At 42.0% G+C, this 19,077-nt stretch overlaps 1 protein-coding gene across 7 annotated transcripts in view; it reads left to right on the top strand.

Annotated features, from left to right (window-relative positions):
• PEAK1 (pseudopodium enriched atypical kinase 1) overlaps positions 1–8,137 on the top strand; it is a 110,670-nt gene extending 102,533 nt beyond the window's left edge. For all 7 annotated transcript variants that reach the window (XM_021543420.3, XM_021543413.3, XM_021543419.3 and 4 more), the window contains one exon: positions 812–8,137. In XM_021543420.3, the coding sequence (XP_021399095.2) occupies positions 812–1,969 (1,158 nt within the window). In that variant the 3' untranslated portion in view covers positions 1,970–8,137. The remainder of the gene's footprint in view (positions 1–811) is intronic.
• Positions 8,138–19,077: the final 10,940 nt, after the last annotated feature.

Genomic DNA, 19,077 nt, shown 5'->3' with positions numbered 1-19,077 from the left:
TTTCATCAGGGGTTGGAGCTGCCAGTTGTTACAGGAGAACAAACAATTAATGAGGATAATTACTATGTTGATAATGTATATATCAATAAGATACTTCTGGACATAAACACAGTATATATGGCAAAAAACCAAACCATATTTTGGATCTTGATAATTGATGGCAAGCAATTAAGGTACCACATTCTACTGATTGTCCATTCATCACCTGAGCCAAACCTGCCTGAAAGCAGCCTGTGCCATGCACACGTACCCCCCTCACTGCAGACACACTGCTGCAGCTCATGGATTTCCGTTCCAGTTACAATGGGCAGGAAGCAAACATCAGTCACCCAGCTGACAGGGGTTGACTTGTTATGCCATGCTAACTCAGCCATGTGCAAGCATTTGGTCAAATACTTTATGCATATTTCTTTGTTTCCCCTGTTGTTATTATTTTTATCTTGTTCAAGCTTTACACAAAGCTGAGAGAACTTGCAATAAAATGATACAGGTAGACAAGCAACTGTAAAAAACTTTGCTGTGCATTTACCATATATCAGCTGCTGTTCTGATTAAAAACCAGAATTGGACTTTCCATTGGATCATCTATGCAGAGAGAGAGATGCCTGCATGTATTGCTCTGCAGTTGCTTACTAGCCAGTTAAAACTGAAAACTGCCTTAAGACAATCTGCCAAGGTCAGTTCATCAAAAAAAAAGTTCACTGCTCATGTTTAGGGCCTATACTGGAGATCGCATCAACAAAGTACATATTAAAAATATAGGATTTAGAAATTAAAGAATTATGTCTGTTCTGTTTATTCTTTCCCTCAGATTTGTAAGAGCAAGGCTAAGGAATCCCAGCAGTATTACCACAGCCTGTCTATCCGGCAGAGCCTGGCTATCAACTTCAACATCCAGCAGGACTGTGGCCATTTCCTTGCTGAAGTGCCAGTTCGCCTCCTTCCATGGGAGGATGACGACGCGCCGGATGTGGAAGAAGAGCGGGAAGAAGAGGAGAAAGAAGCTGAGCAGAAGAACAGAGACGCTGCTTCCAGCCCAGAGGCCTCCCGCAGGGACAGCCCCAGCAGGCAGGGCACCATCAGCAAGCCCCGCAGCCGCGTGGTGGTGATCACACGGGAGGTCCCGCAGCTGACGGTGGCCGACTTCGTGCGGGAGTCCGCGCCCCGCCACAGCAAGAGCCCCGACCTGTACGAGAGACAGGTCTGCCTGCTGCTCCTGCAGCTGTGCCTGGGCCTCGAGCACCTGAAGCCCTACCACATCACACACTGTGACCTGCGCTTGGAGAACCTGCTGTTGGTTCACTCCAGACCGGGAGGCAGCACCCTGGGCCCTGAGGCCACAGAACCCAATCCCAACACTGCCTGCCCGGCCAGATTAATTGTGAGCAACTTCTCCCAGGCCAAGCAGAAGAGTCATATGGTGGATCCTGAGGTCCTACGGGATCAGTCCCGCCTGGCTCCAGAAATCATCACTGCAACGCAGTACAAGAAGTGTGATGAGTTCCAGACTGGCATCCTCATCTATGAAATGCTGCACTTACCCAACCCCTTTGATGAGAATCCAGAGCTGAAAGAGAAAGAATACACTTGTGCTGATCTGCCCAAGATACCTTGCCGTTCCCTCTACTCTCAAGGGCTTCAACAACTTGCCAGCTGCCTGCTGAATCCCAACCCTTCAGAGAGGATCTTGATATCAGAAGCCAAAGGAATCCTTCAGTGTTTGCTTTGGGGTCCACGTGAGGACTTGTTCCTTGCTCTCAGTACATCTTCCAACCCCTCACGGAGAGATGCTATACTTCAGAACTGGCTCGATATAAAAAGGACGCTGCTGATGATCAAGTTTGCAGAGAAGTCCTTGGAGAGGGACTGTGGAATTATTCTGGAAGACTGGCTTTGTTGTCAGTATCTGGCTTTTGCCACTACAGACTCACTTCATCGCATTGTGATGAGACTCATGAAGCAGCACTAGTTGTAGAGCCTGTTGCTTTTCGTGAAGCATCCCCACCTCTGCCCCAGCCCTCACTCCAGCCTGCACTAGGGCTCACACTTTGTACAATTGTTACAAAACAGCCTAGACATTGAAGCCAGTGACTCTGAGCAAATAGGTTCTAACTGGAGAAATTGCATCCTGTACCAAGTATGACAGAAACTTTACTTATTTGCCAGGCCTGCTAGGGATTGATCACATACATGACTGCATTTGGATCAGTATGTAACTTGATTCATATCTGGCTGAAAAGGAGAGCAAGCTTTGATACCACTATTTCGACCACTGCAGTAAACAAATTGCCCTCCTCTTCTGGGTCATAATTTCCTACGTAGCATTGGTTAGTGAATAGCAGTGACCATAAGCAGAGATGGATTAGTGGTGAATGTGAGATTAATTATCCACCATGTCACAAAACAATCATTTGCTTTCACTCCACTTACCACACATTTCCTCTCAGCTTAGTCAGTCCCCCACAAGCAGGCTGTGCTCCTCTTTCCTTTGGTCTCAACCAAACAGCTTCTGGTCTTTCTCTTACACTTTACACCACCTGTACTTTCCCCCCCAGATGCGGTTTTCCCATTGACCATGGCAAGTGTCAGTGAGCAGTAAACACCTGTGTTTCAATCCTCTTCCCTCCTCCTCTGCCTCACTGCCTACCCATATCTTTTCTAACCATGGATCCACGATTTCGTCAATGCTGCCTTAATCACACCATTACCCTTAGCTTGAGACCTGTGCATTAAAAAGCAGAATATGCACATTTTATCTATCCTATTTCCTAGGCAACGTTCACCAGTCTGGACTGTTGATGTACTGTAGCCATAACTACATTTATACAAGAACAATACAACACATGGTGGACCATTGAAATTCCCCTTCCATTGCAAAAAGCGCTAAAGCTTGACTTGAAATGGATGGGACGTACATAACCTTCTCTGACAATCACTGCTATGAATCAGGGATGAAAATAAAAGCCACCTCTTCTGTTTTGTTTTGGTCTGCTCTTGTCACTTATGCCATACTGCAAAGTGAGACTGAAATTGGCTTTGCAGGTTTGTTGGCAAGCGATAGAAATGTTTAGAGCTTGTCTGTAGCTAACAGGCAACATGGAGATAGTTTTACTGTGGGCACAGTTCTCTGAAGGGGAAAAACAAGGGGGCAAAACCACTTGTTTCATTATTGAGGGAGCTGTTTAGTTTGGCAGCCACAATGAACAGCATCATGATCCACACTTCCTGCAGAAGTGCTTGGCTGCTGATCTCTTGCCTGTTGTAACCAGTGTTTTCTAATGTTGCTATAGACAACACCCTAAAAATGGAATGTTGTCAGAAGAGCTCAGAGAGCATCACAGACAGAACTTTGGACTAGAGCAGGAAACAGTGAGGATTGAACAGTCAAAATTTTTAAAACCTCAACTTGAAGGAGCTTTTTTACTTTTAGGGGCCACTGCTGACTTCCTTCTGTGCCCTAACAGCTGTTTCCCATGGAACCTCTGTACAGACAATGTCTTTGCTCATATTGGTAGGCTAGGAGTTGTTTCCCAAGTTACTCTGAAGAATGGATCTGGATGCAGAGGGAAAAGCGATCCTGAATACTCTGACCTGGGTGATGGAAAGCAGACAGCCATAGATATGAGCCTGTGCTTCTCTTCTATGGATCTATGTGCAATTCTTGTATTATTTTTTAAAGCTGTACATTACAGTGTTCACTTTACACACCAGCCTTTACCCAATGCTAGATCTGCAGCCCCTTCCTTTACTTTCCTGGCACATAAATGCACAGATATCCATGTGTTCTTTTTATGGATTGATGTTCCATTTTAATTGTTGAAACTGTGAGGAATCAATTCACTTCAGCCTTGAAACAAATAGCCACTTTATACAACATATGCATTCTTGGACCACATGCATGGAAACTGAACAGTCCTGCAGGCTTAAAGTCAGCAAGAGTAGCTCTGGATCCACGCCATACATCGAGGGGTTGATGTGTCTGTGTTGTTCCTCTGGCATCTCTCAGAGCTCAGCTGAATGGCGTGTGGAAGCCTACATTGATTGTGCTGTAGTATAGACTGTCTTCGTTACCTTTCTAAGGATTTTTTTGAAACTTCTGATTATTCTTTTGTTTGATTCACCTGTATCAGTGAAGGATCAGGCAAGGATAAGGGTAATATATTTTAATGTAATATGTATGTTTTTCTTTCTCTTTTTGGCAAGAAGGTTAGGATGGTGGCATTGATGCAGAAAAACAGGACAGTGCATTAAAAGCCCAAGTGCAATGTATGTAGTTGAAGTACTTCCTCTACATCAGGAAAGAAAGTTTCTGCACTACTGCTGAGCAGCTTGTAGAAGAACCTTTACAAAGAATCTCCTGTTCAGTGCAGCCCTGCTTTCTCTGGACACAGGAGGGCAATGCTCCCATAGTTCACATACACCAAGCATGGCAAGTCACTTGTGTACTACCTACTAGCTATTAGTGACAGTGTGCTGAGCTGCCAGTGGGGCTTCTCGTTCTCCGTGGTCTGGTTTTGTGTTTGTTCCGTGGTGTGTGTGTGCACCTGACTTTCCAGCTAGCTCACATAGGCATAGGAGTAACTCTTGGACCACTTGGCATTGCAGTGGGGCGATCCCTTGAAGCCTCTGGGTGTTCCCATGTTTAGGGACACGTGTTCCCACTGTCACTTTGATGTCAACACGCACATGCAAAGTTGGATTTTGAATGTTGTACAACTGTACTTACTAATGCAGCTGGTCCAACGCCTTTGTATCTCTAGCTATCTAACTTCACTTTGTATCTTTTGTGAGGAACCAGTACTCATTTTAGCTCTGCAGTATAATCAAGCATGGATAGATGTTCACTACCAACCTCTTTCTTGTGCAGCACTGGGTAAACTTTAGCAATTTGTAATGTTGTGTAATTTTTTCCTTTAAAAAGAAAGAATGGCCAAGGTAATTGAACCTGATCTGGCCTGAGTTCTTCCTTGAGGAGCTTGAGGCTGACTTTGCTGATCTGCCCATAACTGACGATTGCAACTGTGTTTGTGGAGGTTCTCCATCCTGGCACCAGATTGTGCCACGTAAATATACAAGAATGTATGCATTACACTGATTGTAAACAAATCCTAAGAATGCTACAGCATAATTGCTAAGCAAAAGGAAAAAAACCCGCTCTGTTTGTAACAGGATGCTATGTATGGCAGGAACAAAACCCCTGGCTGTGCATGTTAGAACATACTTGAATATGTGCACAGATCTTGAATTTTTTTTTTTTTTAAGCAATGTCGCACTTTCAGTTGAGCTCAAGAAATGGGAAGAGCTGCAAATCTAAGATAACAGTATTGACTGTAAATATATATTTTTCTATTAATAAAGGCTGTCATTCAAATATTTTTAACATAAACTCTAAAGATTTTTCCAGTGCAAACTAATTTCTGGAAAAATCAAATGCTTATTTGAAAAAATATGATGAATGGTTTCTGATCCTTTTAGAGCCATGCAAACCCTCTCTAATATTACAGAGAGAGCACAGTGATTGGATTTACAATGTTTAGTGCCTTTCAAAAACCTGAAATGTAGCTGGTCAGTTGGTGTAAATCTTATTATTTTCATAACAACCCTAGAAATAATACTGCCCATGTAAAGATGCAAAAGACTTTACAAAATTAAATGCTGTACTTTGTGTGATACTGGGTTGATCTATTCCATAAAGTTTGTGTGAACGGGTTCCTTTAAGTTGCTTGTAGTACAGCATAAACCTGAAGTAACAAAACTGGGCTTTCAAATTTGGGATCTGGAACAGGGAGCATAACAGTGGATACCAAGTCAGTTGTTCCAGCCTGACCAGGCATCGGGAGAAGCCTCTTGCTCCGACAATCTGCTGCAGACTCCGTGCTGCTCTGGGAGCAGCGGGAGGGGGAACGCGCTGCTCCTGCGGGAGGGGTGGAGGTGCTGCACAGCCAGCCCTGGGCCGGGCTGGGAAACGCGAGCCTCTGTTCAAACGGGAGTGCTACAAGAACTGCTCCTGAGATGATATGGAAAGTGGGTTAGTTTTGTATTTTTTAAATGGGAATTACTTATTACTAATTATCTGTCAAACCTCACATCTGATCCAGTCAATATGCAAAACCAGGTGAGTGTAAAGAGACTCTACTGGTAAAAGCTTGCCTACAAATTTTTAGGAATGAGGGAATCCAGAATTTTCTCCTGGAGCCCTTGAAATGTCCAAATACAGTATTCAGTATTCAGACTGATGAAATCAGTAACTCCAGACAGGATACCATGTTGCTGCCCCACAGAGAAGAGTGCAGGTAGCATTTACAAAAATATTCCACCTTATATCTTTTATGCTCCACACATCCTATACACAAAGTATGAATGGATCATCTTGACATGTTAATACAAGATAATTCCTATATATTGTAGAGAAAAAAATATTATTTAAATTAAATATGTGTGTTAGGGTTCAGCTACCTGCAGAATTTATTCAGCAGCTTCATACTGTAGGTCCTTAATTTTAACATGTATTTGCTGCTGAAATAAAATTTATCTGGTTCTGAATTCTTGTGCTGAGATTCCCATCTAAATTAATTTCTTTTGTTTGCAATAACAAATCCTTATGTAAATATAAAATAAATTATCCTGGTTTTATTTAAAGCAATTTTAAGTTTTCTGAGGGATACAATAGAAACTGAGTCAGACCTTTTAATGCACTTTCTTTTCCCCCTTTCTCTGAATTGACTGTTTCTCAATACAAACAGTACTTAACTGCATGACCAGACCATCAATTGTACTCTGATTTTGCAGAGGTGGTGTTGGTTCTGCTAAAACTCCTGTAAGACCTGGAGCACAATCAAAGCCCATCAGCCAGTACAGAGAAAGATGTGATTGTGATTTAGTTATGCAGTAAGATAACATCAAGGAAGTAAAGAACAGAATTTTAAATACCTCTATAAAAATACACCTGTGGAAATATTCTGTAAACAATCATGTGGATTTCAAAGACTTCAAGAGAAGAAAACACAAAAAATACTTTTCAGAACACTGGGGAGAAATTTCATAAGGACACCCTCAACTCCAAAAGGAGCAAGACTTTTTCCCTGCTGTGTTGCAGAGAATTTCTGGTAGACATTTGTCTGGATTTTCTTACTCACCTGGATGCAGTATTAGAAGGATGGTGATTTTGAGTAGGTGTAGAATGTAATTTAAATAACTTCCTGTAACTCTCCTTGCATTGGTGTTCCACTCAGCATTTACCTGGAAACCACAGAATGCTTTCAGATCAAGCAGAGTTGCCGGTGAGAAATGAAATACTCAACTTACCTGTACATAAGCATTTTACCACTCTGCAGAATTTGAGAATTTGGTTTTTACTTCAGACTATAAAGATTTTGTTTCCATAAATTTAAGGGGAAGATTTCAGGGATTTAAAAGAGGTTGGAGCTTTTTTTTAATATGGAAGAAATAGTTGTTCATAAATGCATATATACATACATATATATATATATATGAGTGCATGTGGGCATGTTTTAATATATATGTATGTATATGAATTTTTTATCCCAAAAGTATTCTTTGCCCCTTTTTGCTTGAAAATATATATATATTATATATTGTATATATAATATATATTTTAAGAGTGTGTAAATTTTAATATAGTAATTTCATAAATAACACCTCTTCAAAAATGACTCAAAACTCCTATTTCCTTGTCCTTTGGATTGTTGGTATTAGCAGGTTTTGCAGTTGAAATCCTTGGGTTTTTTCTTTTGAAATTTAATTATGCTGAGCATTTAAGCATATGTTCCTTTTTTTAATAAAAGGGGAAAATTTATTTTTAAATTGGGGATTCCAAAATCAGTGAACTTTTATAAATGGGATTTCTTTAAATGCCTTGAATAAGGGAATTTCTTTTAATTTTTTTTTCAGTTCCATTCTTGTGGGTAATTTGTATTTGGAATTTCTGGTTGCATTGCTTTATCTGGTGCTTCATATTGATATTTACACATTTTTATATAAGTAAGTATATAAACTTCAAGCCTTCCTTTGTGATCAGGGGCAGTTACACTCTGGTTTGCTGTGGTACTTTGCTGTGTACTCCGTGGCATTCATGTTACTGTGTAAATAAACTAGTTTTATTACACTCAAAATCAAATTTGTGGTTGCCTAATTTTTCTCCCTTCCTAGGTAATAGACAAAAACGTGTCTTTCTGAGGCAAATGCATGTGGCCAGTGCAGCAGAGGATTTTATTCCACAAGCAGCAGCATTGCAGGTGTGGCAGGTGCCCATTGGGCGAGGCCGGTGCTCTGGACACTGCCCCACCTCCCACCTCTGGCATTTGCCCCGGGAGCCTCACCATGGCTGGCACTATTTCAGCTCCATCTGGACAAGTGGCAGCAATAGCCCGAAAATAAACTGGCCACCAGTGGCTGCTGTTGATTGAACCAGTGTCTTGTAAGGCCTAGTTGGAGAGAAGTGACTTGGCACATTCATGACAACAGCCACACTGGGGACAACCCTTGGCAAGTAAGGAGCTGAGCCAAAGTTAGAAATTTCCCTAGAGTGGACAGGGTTTAAATGACCTGGTGTGAAGGAATAAAATTACTCTTAAGTCAAATTTTTACATGCAGGGACAAAGCAGGAGGATGCCTCCAAGCCAGTCGTGTGCAGTGGAATTCATTGTGTCTCATCTGTTACCTTGAAGCATCCGACCTGATGGAGGGTCTGTGGGAAACAGATGGGATAATGTGCATCTTCCACAGTCGTGCAGACACACTTGAGTGGCACTGAGACCAAACAGCTCAATTTTGTACCCACATTTGACAGGCAGCAATGGTAGCGGCAGATGCTGATTTATTAGTGTAGAACAGATGACACCATATACATCGGAGCAGCACCGTGCCTCTGCATGACAATCACACTGCTCACAAATACTCTTGAAAGAAAAATAAAATCCAAAAAACCAGCCTCCAGGCTCTCTTCTCTCCACAGTCACAGTGGTTTTGCACAGGGATGTCATCATTTCAATGATCAGAATTAGTTGAAGTGTAACTACTACCTGCCCTTCACATTTATTCCTTAGACACTGTATGAATGCCTTTCAAAAACAGTTTAAGCTATTGTCCTCATCCTGTTGAAAGTACAAAGCTAGCTGACTCCAAAGGTGTCACACATAAATCCACGACAAGTTTAACAGCCTGACAGATACTTCGGCTTTGCCAGAGTAATCCCTGTTCACTTCAACAAAGTGCCATGGACTTCAGCTAAACAGAGTTCGATTATGCCATTTATGTCAGTGGCAATCATCACTCTGCAGGGAAAAGATATGCAAAAATAGACTGAACCCTTGTCAAGACATGATAATTATACTAGTTTAACTAAAATCTGTTTGAAATTAATTTAGTTCTGTTAGTGCAAACTCTCTTGTGGGTGTCCCTAAGCAGTTGCAGTCTGGCGTTCTCAGTTCAGCTTTTGCCAGACATGAACACAAGTGAAACAGATGCCTGGTTTCAGTTGATGCAAAAATGTCTGTATCAGATTTTTCCCCAACTCAGAAACTCACCCAATAGTAGAGCTATGACAAACCTTTCCTTTGTAGAAAGCCTCCCTGCATCACTTGAGCTCTACAGGCTGCTGCTTTTGCCCATTAATGAGCTTCTGTGGTGCCCCACAGGAATCTCACCATCCTCTTTACCCAGAAGTGCTTTTAACCAGGCTCAGTGGAAGCAGTTCCCAAGGCAAACTGCTCTGCAGAGAGAGGCTGTAGTTTCAATTCTGAGCTAAGACTTGCAGCTCTGTGGAGAAGGATACGCAGTAAAAGTGTCGGGCCCTCAAATCTGCTGCACTTGGTGCTGCTGCTGCTGTCTCAGGAGGCAGCACTAGAGCATGGTGGTTAGCCCACCCCGATGGAAGATGGGGGCATGATTCTTGTCATCAGTTCAGTGCTTCCAGATGAGCAAAAAGTCATCACTGTCTGGCAAACAGATGCCAGGGGAGTCGCTGGGAAAGCAGCTCAGAGGCTCTGAAGCTGATATGCTTGTGTAAAATCACAGAACTCAAAGTAATAGCCACCAAAGGTGCATTTTCTATTACATCTCCTGTTCTCACCCTTTGTTTTGCTGTTATTAGAGTGTTATTTTTGTTACATTGCAGCTGACAGACTCAGGACATGCATAGAAGGAAGCACTGGGAGTAACAGGCAATAATTTAAGGTAAAATCACAAAACTCTATTTCTTATCCTCTGAAAAGAGAAGGATCAGGAATAGGGAGGTTTCTTGCTCAGGTCTTTATCTGTCTGCTCCTGTCGGTAGCAGGAGTACCAGCAGAGCCACAGAAAGCTCCTTTCTCTGGCTGCTGCCTGGTGTTTTACAGGTGCTGGGAGGAACCCATGCTCCCCTGCACAGCACAGTGAAGCAGGACAGCCCCAGGGACAGAACTTGGCAGTGTGCAGTGGGGCTGAGGGTCACTTACACATCTCATGTCAGATGCCAGGTTTTGTCTGATTTCACTGGAGTCTTAATGGTCCAGATAAACTGCAGTGAACAGCAGATTACCCTTAAAAAACCATGAAATCCCTGCAGTGTATATACAAGAAGCAAGCTATTAACTTTGCACCTCTCCAAAGTGCAGAAGGACATAAATGTTCTTGTAAAGAAAATGAAGAATTAAATCAAGGTAATAAAATTCTCCTGGTTTCTACATGGGCACTAAATTTTAATCAAGTTACTGTTGGAAATGGGCCAGTAGTCTGCCCATGTACACCACTGCAACCGTGAAAAGAAGAGGAACATCCCATAACCTGTGAGCCAGTCATGCAGCTTCTCTTGGCCAGGGAAGAAAGTCTCCTTTGAAACTTCTTTCCATTTACATTACTGGGAAAAAAAGTTTTATGCTCTACGATATTAGTCCTTCATCTTACGTATTTGTGTTCATACAGGGGTTATTGCTAAAGCTGCAATCACAGAACAACAGGTGTGCTTCAGCTTCAAACAAAAAGTCAGAAGAGGTTGTCATGACAATGTTTTAATGGCATTAGTTACAAATGTTTAAACCATCCAGACACAGAGCTTCACTATCCCTGGCCCTTTTGCAGCAGTGAACTGTTCATTTCCCTGTGGCATGAAGCATTTCTCCCTGTACCTTGAAGCCTCAACATCTTCTTCCATAGGAACTGCAGCACACAGATCTGATCTCTTCCATGAGTGAGATCTTTTTTGTTGTAAGTTTTAGAGGTGATCTGGCTCAGACTGAAGGGCTAGGAGTAAGGGTGTCAGCATTCTGTAGAAATGGCAGAATGTATTTCATCTACAGCCCATCAGCACCCTATTTGCTTGTGCTGGGCATACAATGTCCATGCCTAGAGTCATGACTTGAAATTCTGGACATTCACATAAAAATATTTTGTTTATATTTTTTTAGGAATTAGTCTGTTTTCATCCAACTCAACATTCCCTTTGGTGTTTTTGTCTGTTTTTTTCCAAATAATTCAAATCCATCTGGAGTCTTTTATAATTTTCTGCAATTTATGCTAATCTTGAACAGATTTCACTTTGTGATTAATTACTTCTTTCTGCAAATCTGCAACTGGAAACACTGAGCTAAGACTAGTTCTTAGGCACAGTTGTCTGTCTTCCCTAAAGAATTTGTACTTGTTACATTGGTTCTGTTCTGCCACAATAAAAAGGGTTTTCTTTTTCTTCACTCACCAGAAGTACAATAAAAATACAGTGTGAGTTTTGTGCTGATCCTAAAGCACTTTACAAGAAGAAATTAATTGCTATGCTGCAGATCCAGGAACTGATGAACAGCATGGCAAAGGAGTGTATAAAAAAGACACAGCAAGCCATTTGGGGGCAATAGTATGCAGGAATCCAGGGTCTATTCAACTAAACCATCTCCTACAGTATTTCTGTTTGCATCCTATTCACCACTGATTCACAACTATCCATCATCACTTGACAGCCTCCTTCAATTAAATCTATTGCAGTATGATTTTTATAGACTTATCAATTTGTTTTGTCGATTTTAATAACAGTTGCTCGAACACAAAAGTAGCAAGATTACAGTCCCAAAAGAAAGGGGTTCAAAGCCATAGCACTGGAGTACCAGGCAAAGCTGCTCTACCAGCAGCTCCAGTACACATCTAGACTGAGAGTAATGTCCTGTGTCACTTCACCATCCTCTTCTGTCTCCCAGGGAGGTGTCAATACCTCTGGTTTGCAGGAGACAACTCTGATTTGGAGCAGCTTTCCCACTTGGACCAGCCTAATTCCCAGCCTTTCTTACAAAAATGGCATTGGGAATGAGCCTCATTAACACAAATAGAAGTCCAGTGGTCAACTGCCTTGGCACCCTCAGAAATGGGAGTACCAGTCACTTCATTTCTTAACTCCCAAATCTGCTGTGTTACTATGCTGATGACTTCAAGCAGTCTCTACTGGAAGCTTCAAAGGCCCTTGTGTGATGAGCACATCCAGTTCTTATCACCCCCAGAGGTCCTTTCTGAGATAGCATGACACCTTTCATCACCCGTCAGTGTAAAATACACTGAAAAGAGCCCCAGTGAACTTGAGCAGAGAGTCGCAGCACATTGGAAAATGTCAGTTCACCATATAAATCTCCCTTTTGCTATTGGGTAACTTGCAAACAGCAAATTGTCAAGGCTCTTTTTTCTACTGTAGCCAAAATGTGTCTCTGAAACAGCTTGGGATCCCTCGTGCTGTGCTGGGTACCCTTCCAATACTGCTGCACTAGAAAAATGCCATCTGCTGAGCAGAACACCATGGGCCCCACTGAGGCATCAGGAGCAGGGAGAGGGCAGGCAGGTAGGAAATAACAGCACAAGTCTCCTTTAGAACTCCTGGCTTGCTAGAAGGGCTGTCATTACAGCAGTATTGCCAATTTGACAGGAAAAGATAGTGGACACAAACTGCCTGCTTCAGATGCAGAGCCAAGACGGTGTTTGTAAGAAAATGAGAGCTGCAACACTGTCCCCTCAAAGGAAGTCCCTGTCAGCATCTGTCAAGCACTGCAAGACTGGCAGTCCTGCCACTGGCAGCTCTCAGTCTCCAGAGAACTGGGCACCTTGTGACAATCAGAGAACTGGCCAGGTGACTGGTGACTTCCCCACCAGCTGCTATGGAGCAACGGCAGAGCTGCTCCACACTGCTCTGTGTACAGCCTGGATTGGGCTGTGCATCACAAGTTTTCTTGCCAGACAACACCGGCTTTCCCAACATCTTTCCTATAACTTCTGGACAGGCAAATGGTGTCTACCTACACTGAGAAAGAGAAGGCTGGAAATGGTGTAGCCAGAGTTCAGTGGAGCTGTGCCTGCCTAATAACTCTAAGTATCTAACCTCCAAATCCCATTAGTAAGTTTAAATAAGTCTAAGGGGGAAAGATGTCAGATTTACCACAGACCTGACTCTGGAGTAGTCTCCCTGCTGGGCTGAGCCTGTCACCCATGGCTGACACCACTGACTGTGCATCTTAGAGGCTTGTACCAATAACAATCACCAGCAAAAATAACTTTTCCATAACACTTTCTTTAATGTTTCATGCCTTTGTATGGCTCTCTTCGCTTATCCCTCTTCCTCTTTTTATTTTTTTGTCCTTTGATTGTTTTCCAAATTTTCCCTCTTAGTTATTAACTACATGCCAACTCACTGTGTATTTAGTAATCAGATTATCTGCTAATACCTGCCTAAAGCAGTCACCATTGATTAAAAGAAAGAGTGGTCATTATGTTATTTTTAATATGAATTATTTAGGTCCTGAGGCTGAGATTGAATTAAAGGAGAGATCAAATTAATAAGGGATTGAATTAAATTCGAAACGTCTGACTGCAATATTTCCTATATCTCCAAACTGCCAGAAGAAGACAGTGGTATGACTGTGAATTTATGTTATTTCATGAAAAAGTACGAACAGCTTGTTTTAACTGCATCTGAGAAGTGTGCCTTCCCATGGATATAGCTGGATAAGTGCTCAAAATCCACAGCAATTTTGAAAGAGGATATAATGCAAAATATTTAATCAGAACATGAGCCACAAAATCTCTGCTAATTTTTTGTTTCACACAATGTAGGCCAGATTTCCAGGCACTCTGTTCACCCACTGCCTCCGCCACAGACATGGCTGCACACAGCCCCTGAAAGCAAAGTTCTAGGCCACCCTTTGGATGCAGCAAATTTAATACACTGCTTCAGTTATTAAGACTGCTTTTGAATAATTTTATCTTTTCCACCCTGCCCAAAGTGTCATAATGAGGTGATATGATATGAAAGCACTTCCCTAGCTTCTAATTTGGATATATTTATTAGTTCTAAATAGCACAGGGAATGAAGATTTCAAGCTTGCTCTCTACAGGGAGCAATCAGTGGGCTCAGGACGTTTTCTGAACTGAACTGAGCTCCTCAGTTTTAAAAGTGGTCTTTCTAATCCTGCTTCTTATCCTACTAATCATCAACAATCCCATTGCTATTCCTGCCCTGAGTCTGACTTCATCACAGCAGTACTTGTGTTGCCCTGCATTTCAGTCACTGAAGTGAGAATCTAAACTGCTTGGTAGAAATGCTTTAAGTGACTTGATTGATTGTTTATCTCCCAATCATAAATGCTAATTACAGAGCTGACAAGATTGCTTTGTCTTTATTGCCATACTTCCACATAGAAATATAGAAAATTAATTTTTTATTATTTCAGTGAATTCCCTTCATACTTTGATCCAGTGAGTGCAGAGGACAGATTATTCCTTCCAATGTGAGAGACTGCTTCACAGAAGCAGTAAGCCAATCAAGAGAAAAATCTTGGCAGATTTTGCAAGTTGTGACCTAATTCTATCCTTCACTGCATTTCCTCCTCTCTTCAAAACATCCAAAGTTCAAAACAGCTGCCCTTATACAGAACAGTTCTTTTCTCTACCGAAATAGGTCGCTTACCGAATAAAGGCTGTAACTGCACATGACCCTCTCAAACACAATCCAGAGTGCTTCCCCAAGCCATGCAGGGCTGGGCTCTGGGATGCTTCACATCTCTAGAAAAGGCCTTCCCTGTGGGAAATGCAGCTGTGTTTTACATCCAAGAAAGAATGACTTTTCCCTGCTTATTTTAAAAATCAATTGCAATTACAGTCAGAATAAATGCCCATGCTCAGTGTGCAGATCCCCAGATTCCAGAGTCAGAGAATCCCCCTGCCTATGGCAGATCCCTGCACAAGGAGGCTCCATTTGGGATGGAGACATGCATTTTGCAGAGTGCATCTTTTGGTCTGTGGAGGTCTGAGTGTAAATTAAGCAAGCTCCACTGCAGGCCACAGAGCTATGCTGGCTCAGGACAGCTGAGCCCTGCTTGTGGCATGCAAAGGAAAGATAGGAAAGGAGCAGCTGTAACATGTTCTTCTGTGGGCGCTGTTTATCAAATGGTGAAACAGCATGACAACGAGCCTCAGAACATCCAAACTGTTTGGTGACAACTATAAAGATTCAGAAGTTAGAAGCTGCTCATAAAAAGGCAGCAGATCCCTGGCAAAGCTGCCATGTGGTGGGACCCACAGCTGGAAGTACCGAGGTTCAGTGGCTGGACACCCTGCAGCCATTTGCTTCATAAATCCACACAAGTCCAGCATGGTCAGGACTGGCCTTATAAGTGTGTTTCAGAGGGATTGCTATTACAGTTGGAAATTTCCAAATCCAGTGTTTTGCTTCTCTTTTCACTCTGTTATATTGTTGGGTTTTTTTAATCTAACTGAATCAATAACAGTAGTGTAGCATGTTCTTCCTATTGCATATATATATAAATAAAATTTAAAGGCCTAAACTAATGTATGCCACATCTTTCACTACAAAGAAGTTCCCAAGGGATTAAACCAACAAAAAATTAAAATATGAGCTTTCAAATTATGAAATATGTATATCTTCAGTGGTTTACAGAGCTACTGGCTTCTGTATTTACAATAGGGTTCACCCTTATCATATTAAATCTCAGTATAAAGCTATATTTTAACATTCAGCAAGTCCTGTACCCTTCCAAAATATCCCCACAGCCTCCTTGCAGGCTTCACAGTCATGCAAGTTCATCAGAAAGCAAAGGTGTTTGGATGCTGTGGGGAGGAGATTTGAAGCAATGCAGTACCACTGTCAAATGTGTGATCTCTGACCCTCAGCCTTCCCTTCCTGCTCAATCACAGACACCCATCTGCTCCAGCAGAACAGGGCATCAGCTAAATTGCTGGCCCTTCTCTTTCTCACATACAACACTGACTGATGTTGTAACCAGCCCACTCTGCTAAATTATAAGAAACTGCTCTCTAAGGAATTAAAAAAGTTGCCACATGAAAAAAAGAGTCTTAGTAGTACATTTCATTTCTGAAGTATTTATGTGATTACTGCTGGAGGAAGCCCTTCATATGCTGTATCCAGACTGATCTTTTTGCCAAGTCCATGGGCTGAAAAATTTTTTTCAGTGGTAAAGTGATTCAGAAATCCACAGGTGCTGAGGTGATTTTCTGAGATATGTGGGATATAGATGATTATGGGTTGAAACATGACATTCAAGACAATTAACTTGAGTTTAAGATTAAATAGAACTGTACTGAAACCTACAGTACTATGGTATAATGCAGTGGAGAATTAAGCTTCAAATCTTTATACTTACTCTATGCTCTATGCTTACAGGAAAACTAAAACCTCTTGAAGTCCAACTGTTTCTGTAACAAGACTGCTCAACATCCATGTATCCACAAATAGTTAAGGCACCCAAGAATGATGCTTACAACTGGATCATCCAGTTCACTGGTTTTGTGGAAATAAACAGCAGCAACCACCACCCTCCACCACTCAGCCCACAGCCAAATGGCCAGGCAGACACGTTTCTCCTAGGTTTGTTCTGTAGCAGTGACTGTGGCTGTGACAGAGAGGACAGACTGGAACTGTGGCAGCAGCAGTGAGAGGCACAGTGAGTGGATGTCTCAGGCAGGCAGGAAGAGGGGCAGCCAAGAGAGGCTGGCTGCCAGGCAGACGCCTCTGTGCTTGCTGCCTGCTCCCAAGCCCTGTCCCCGGAGCCCTGCTGGGCAGAAGGAAAGCCTGCCTCTGGACAGGCGTGAGCACCAGCACACAAACCCTCCTGCTCTCTGCACAACAGGGACAGCAGCCAGAGCCTGGCATGAAAGCACATTTGTGAGGAAGTTGTACCTGGCAGGGAGGACACAAGGAGCAGCTCTGCTCCTGGGGGATATCGACTGCCCCACTGTCTGCGATGTGGCAAGATATGTAAATCCCTGCCTTGGGATCCTGCTGTGCACAAGTCACCAGATGGTGCTCTACATACAGACTTGAAAGTTCTTTATCTTAATGTGGGAACTTCTATGGCCTCTGAGGAAATAACGATGTTATTTTTGTGAAGCCTTTCCTTTAAAGTTTAATTTGCATCTTAGTCTTTTCATCTCAAATAGGGTTTTTTTTGTTAAACTGTTTATTCAGAACAGCTTTGGTGCTGTGATTTTTGAGACAGAATTCACAGGCATGAGACTTCCATCCAGGTCTGCTGAAAATATGGGAGTAAAATACAAGCTGCAATAAGAAAATATTTAGTCATATAATGTTTACATTACTTATTTTGCCTGCAATTAGAAAGAAATATACAGAATCTTCTGCATCACAGTGGATATGACATCACAGAAGCTGTACCATGTGAGAAAAGAAATCTGAGGATGTGGTGAGGATTAAATAGTAGGTAGAAGGCTTTTCAGATTAAAATAGCTACAGCATAGTAGAACATTCTTATCTTCTAGAAATATAATGCCAAGTGTATCCATAACCCTACTCATCTTCCCTCTGAAATCCTATACCCATCCTGTTTCAACTAATAGTTTTAAGACAATTAACAGAAATACTGAGAATATGGATGCCTCTTTTTCTTATTCATCACCTCTTAAAAGACGATTTCTCTCATTAAAGTATCTATTAGAAGTCACGTGCACTACGACGCTGAAGATAAGGAAAACAGCAATTTATTAGAGCACGCATTTGATTTTCTCTGTGAAATGTTGGGAACCTCCCAGGAGATGGCAGCAAATGGCACTCCGGGGGTAGGAGCCTCGGGGTGAGCCTGCGAGACGCTCAAACCAGCGCCCGGTTCCCAATTACACGGGGCTTATCTTCTACCCAGCACGAACTCAACTCATTAATTTTGTTCTTTGCCGAGCAGCAGAGAGAACAAAGCCACATGAGACTTTCACAATGTTGCATTCAATCGGTGTGTAACGTTGTAAAAACATAGTAGCACTTTAAAGTAGCTTGTCATTTTCATAAAATTTATAATTACTCGAATCATTTATTTCCCTACATGAATGCTATTAAAAGTAGTTTCACGGGGAGTACAATTTGTTATGAAATGAAGGTCAATCTCATTAGATCACTGTAGCAGGGATCCTAATAACATCCTGGCAGAAACGAGGTATCTCATTACAGACACTGTATTTTGTTTGAAATATTAGGTCGCCATTAACTGGGAACTAAAATACACATAACATTGGATGACATAAATTATTCCTCTGAAAAACTGCCACACGTTTTTTACCACAGAGGTGGTAAAACAACAATGAGGGTACAACACAAAGCTTAATATTTTCTATCTTTTCTAGCTGGATTCACCTACTTAATATCAGTTTGGTTTGCTGCCACTTCTGAGTACCGAGCCACAGTTGGGTTGCTAGAATTATACAGAGAGCTGGTTTCAGACTATGACACAGCAAACTTCAATCAGTAAGAAAGATGTTTAATTTTCCTTGTAACAGCTGAGTAAGCCATCATCCAGGAAATACCAAAATTTAAAAGGAAAAAAAATTTTAAAAGAGAGAGTCCAGAAGTAAACATTGCTTTTAGAAATACAAGAGGAGTTACTTTCCCTATAATTATCTTTACCCATTTGGAAAGTACCAATTGGTTTTCCTAGGCCTTTCATTCTACTGGAATCACAGCTGAAGGTATGGATGTGTTTAAATGCTTCTCTGGAGCTGTATCACAACACTTGGCATCTGGCAGGACCGCGCTGAGCATCTGCTCCATGCCAGTCAACAGCGCCCAGAAAGGTA

This window comes from Lonchura striata, chromosome 11 (assembly GCF_046129695.1).
Source record: "Lonchura striata isolate bLonStr1 chromosome 11, bLonStr1.mat, whole genome shotgun sequence".
NCBI classification, from domain to species: Eukaryota; Metazoa; Chordata; class Aves; order Passeriformes; family Estrildidae; genus Lonchura; species Lonchura striata.
The sequence above is the reverse complement of the archived record's forward strand: the minus strand, read 5'-3'. Positions and strand labels throughout refer to the sequence as shown.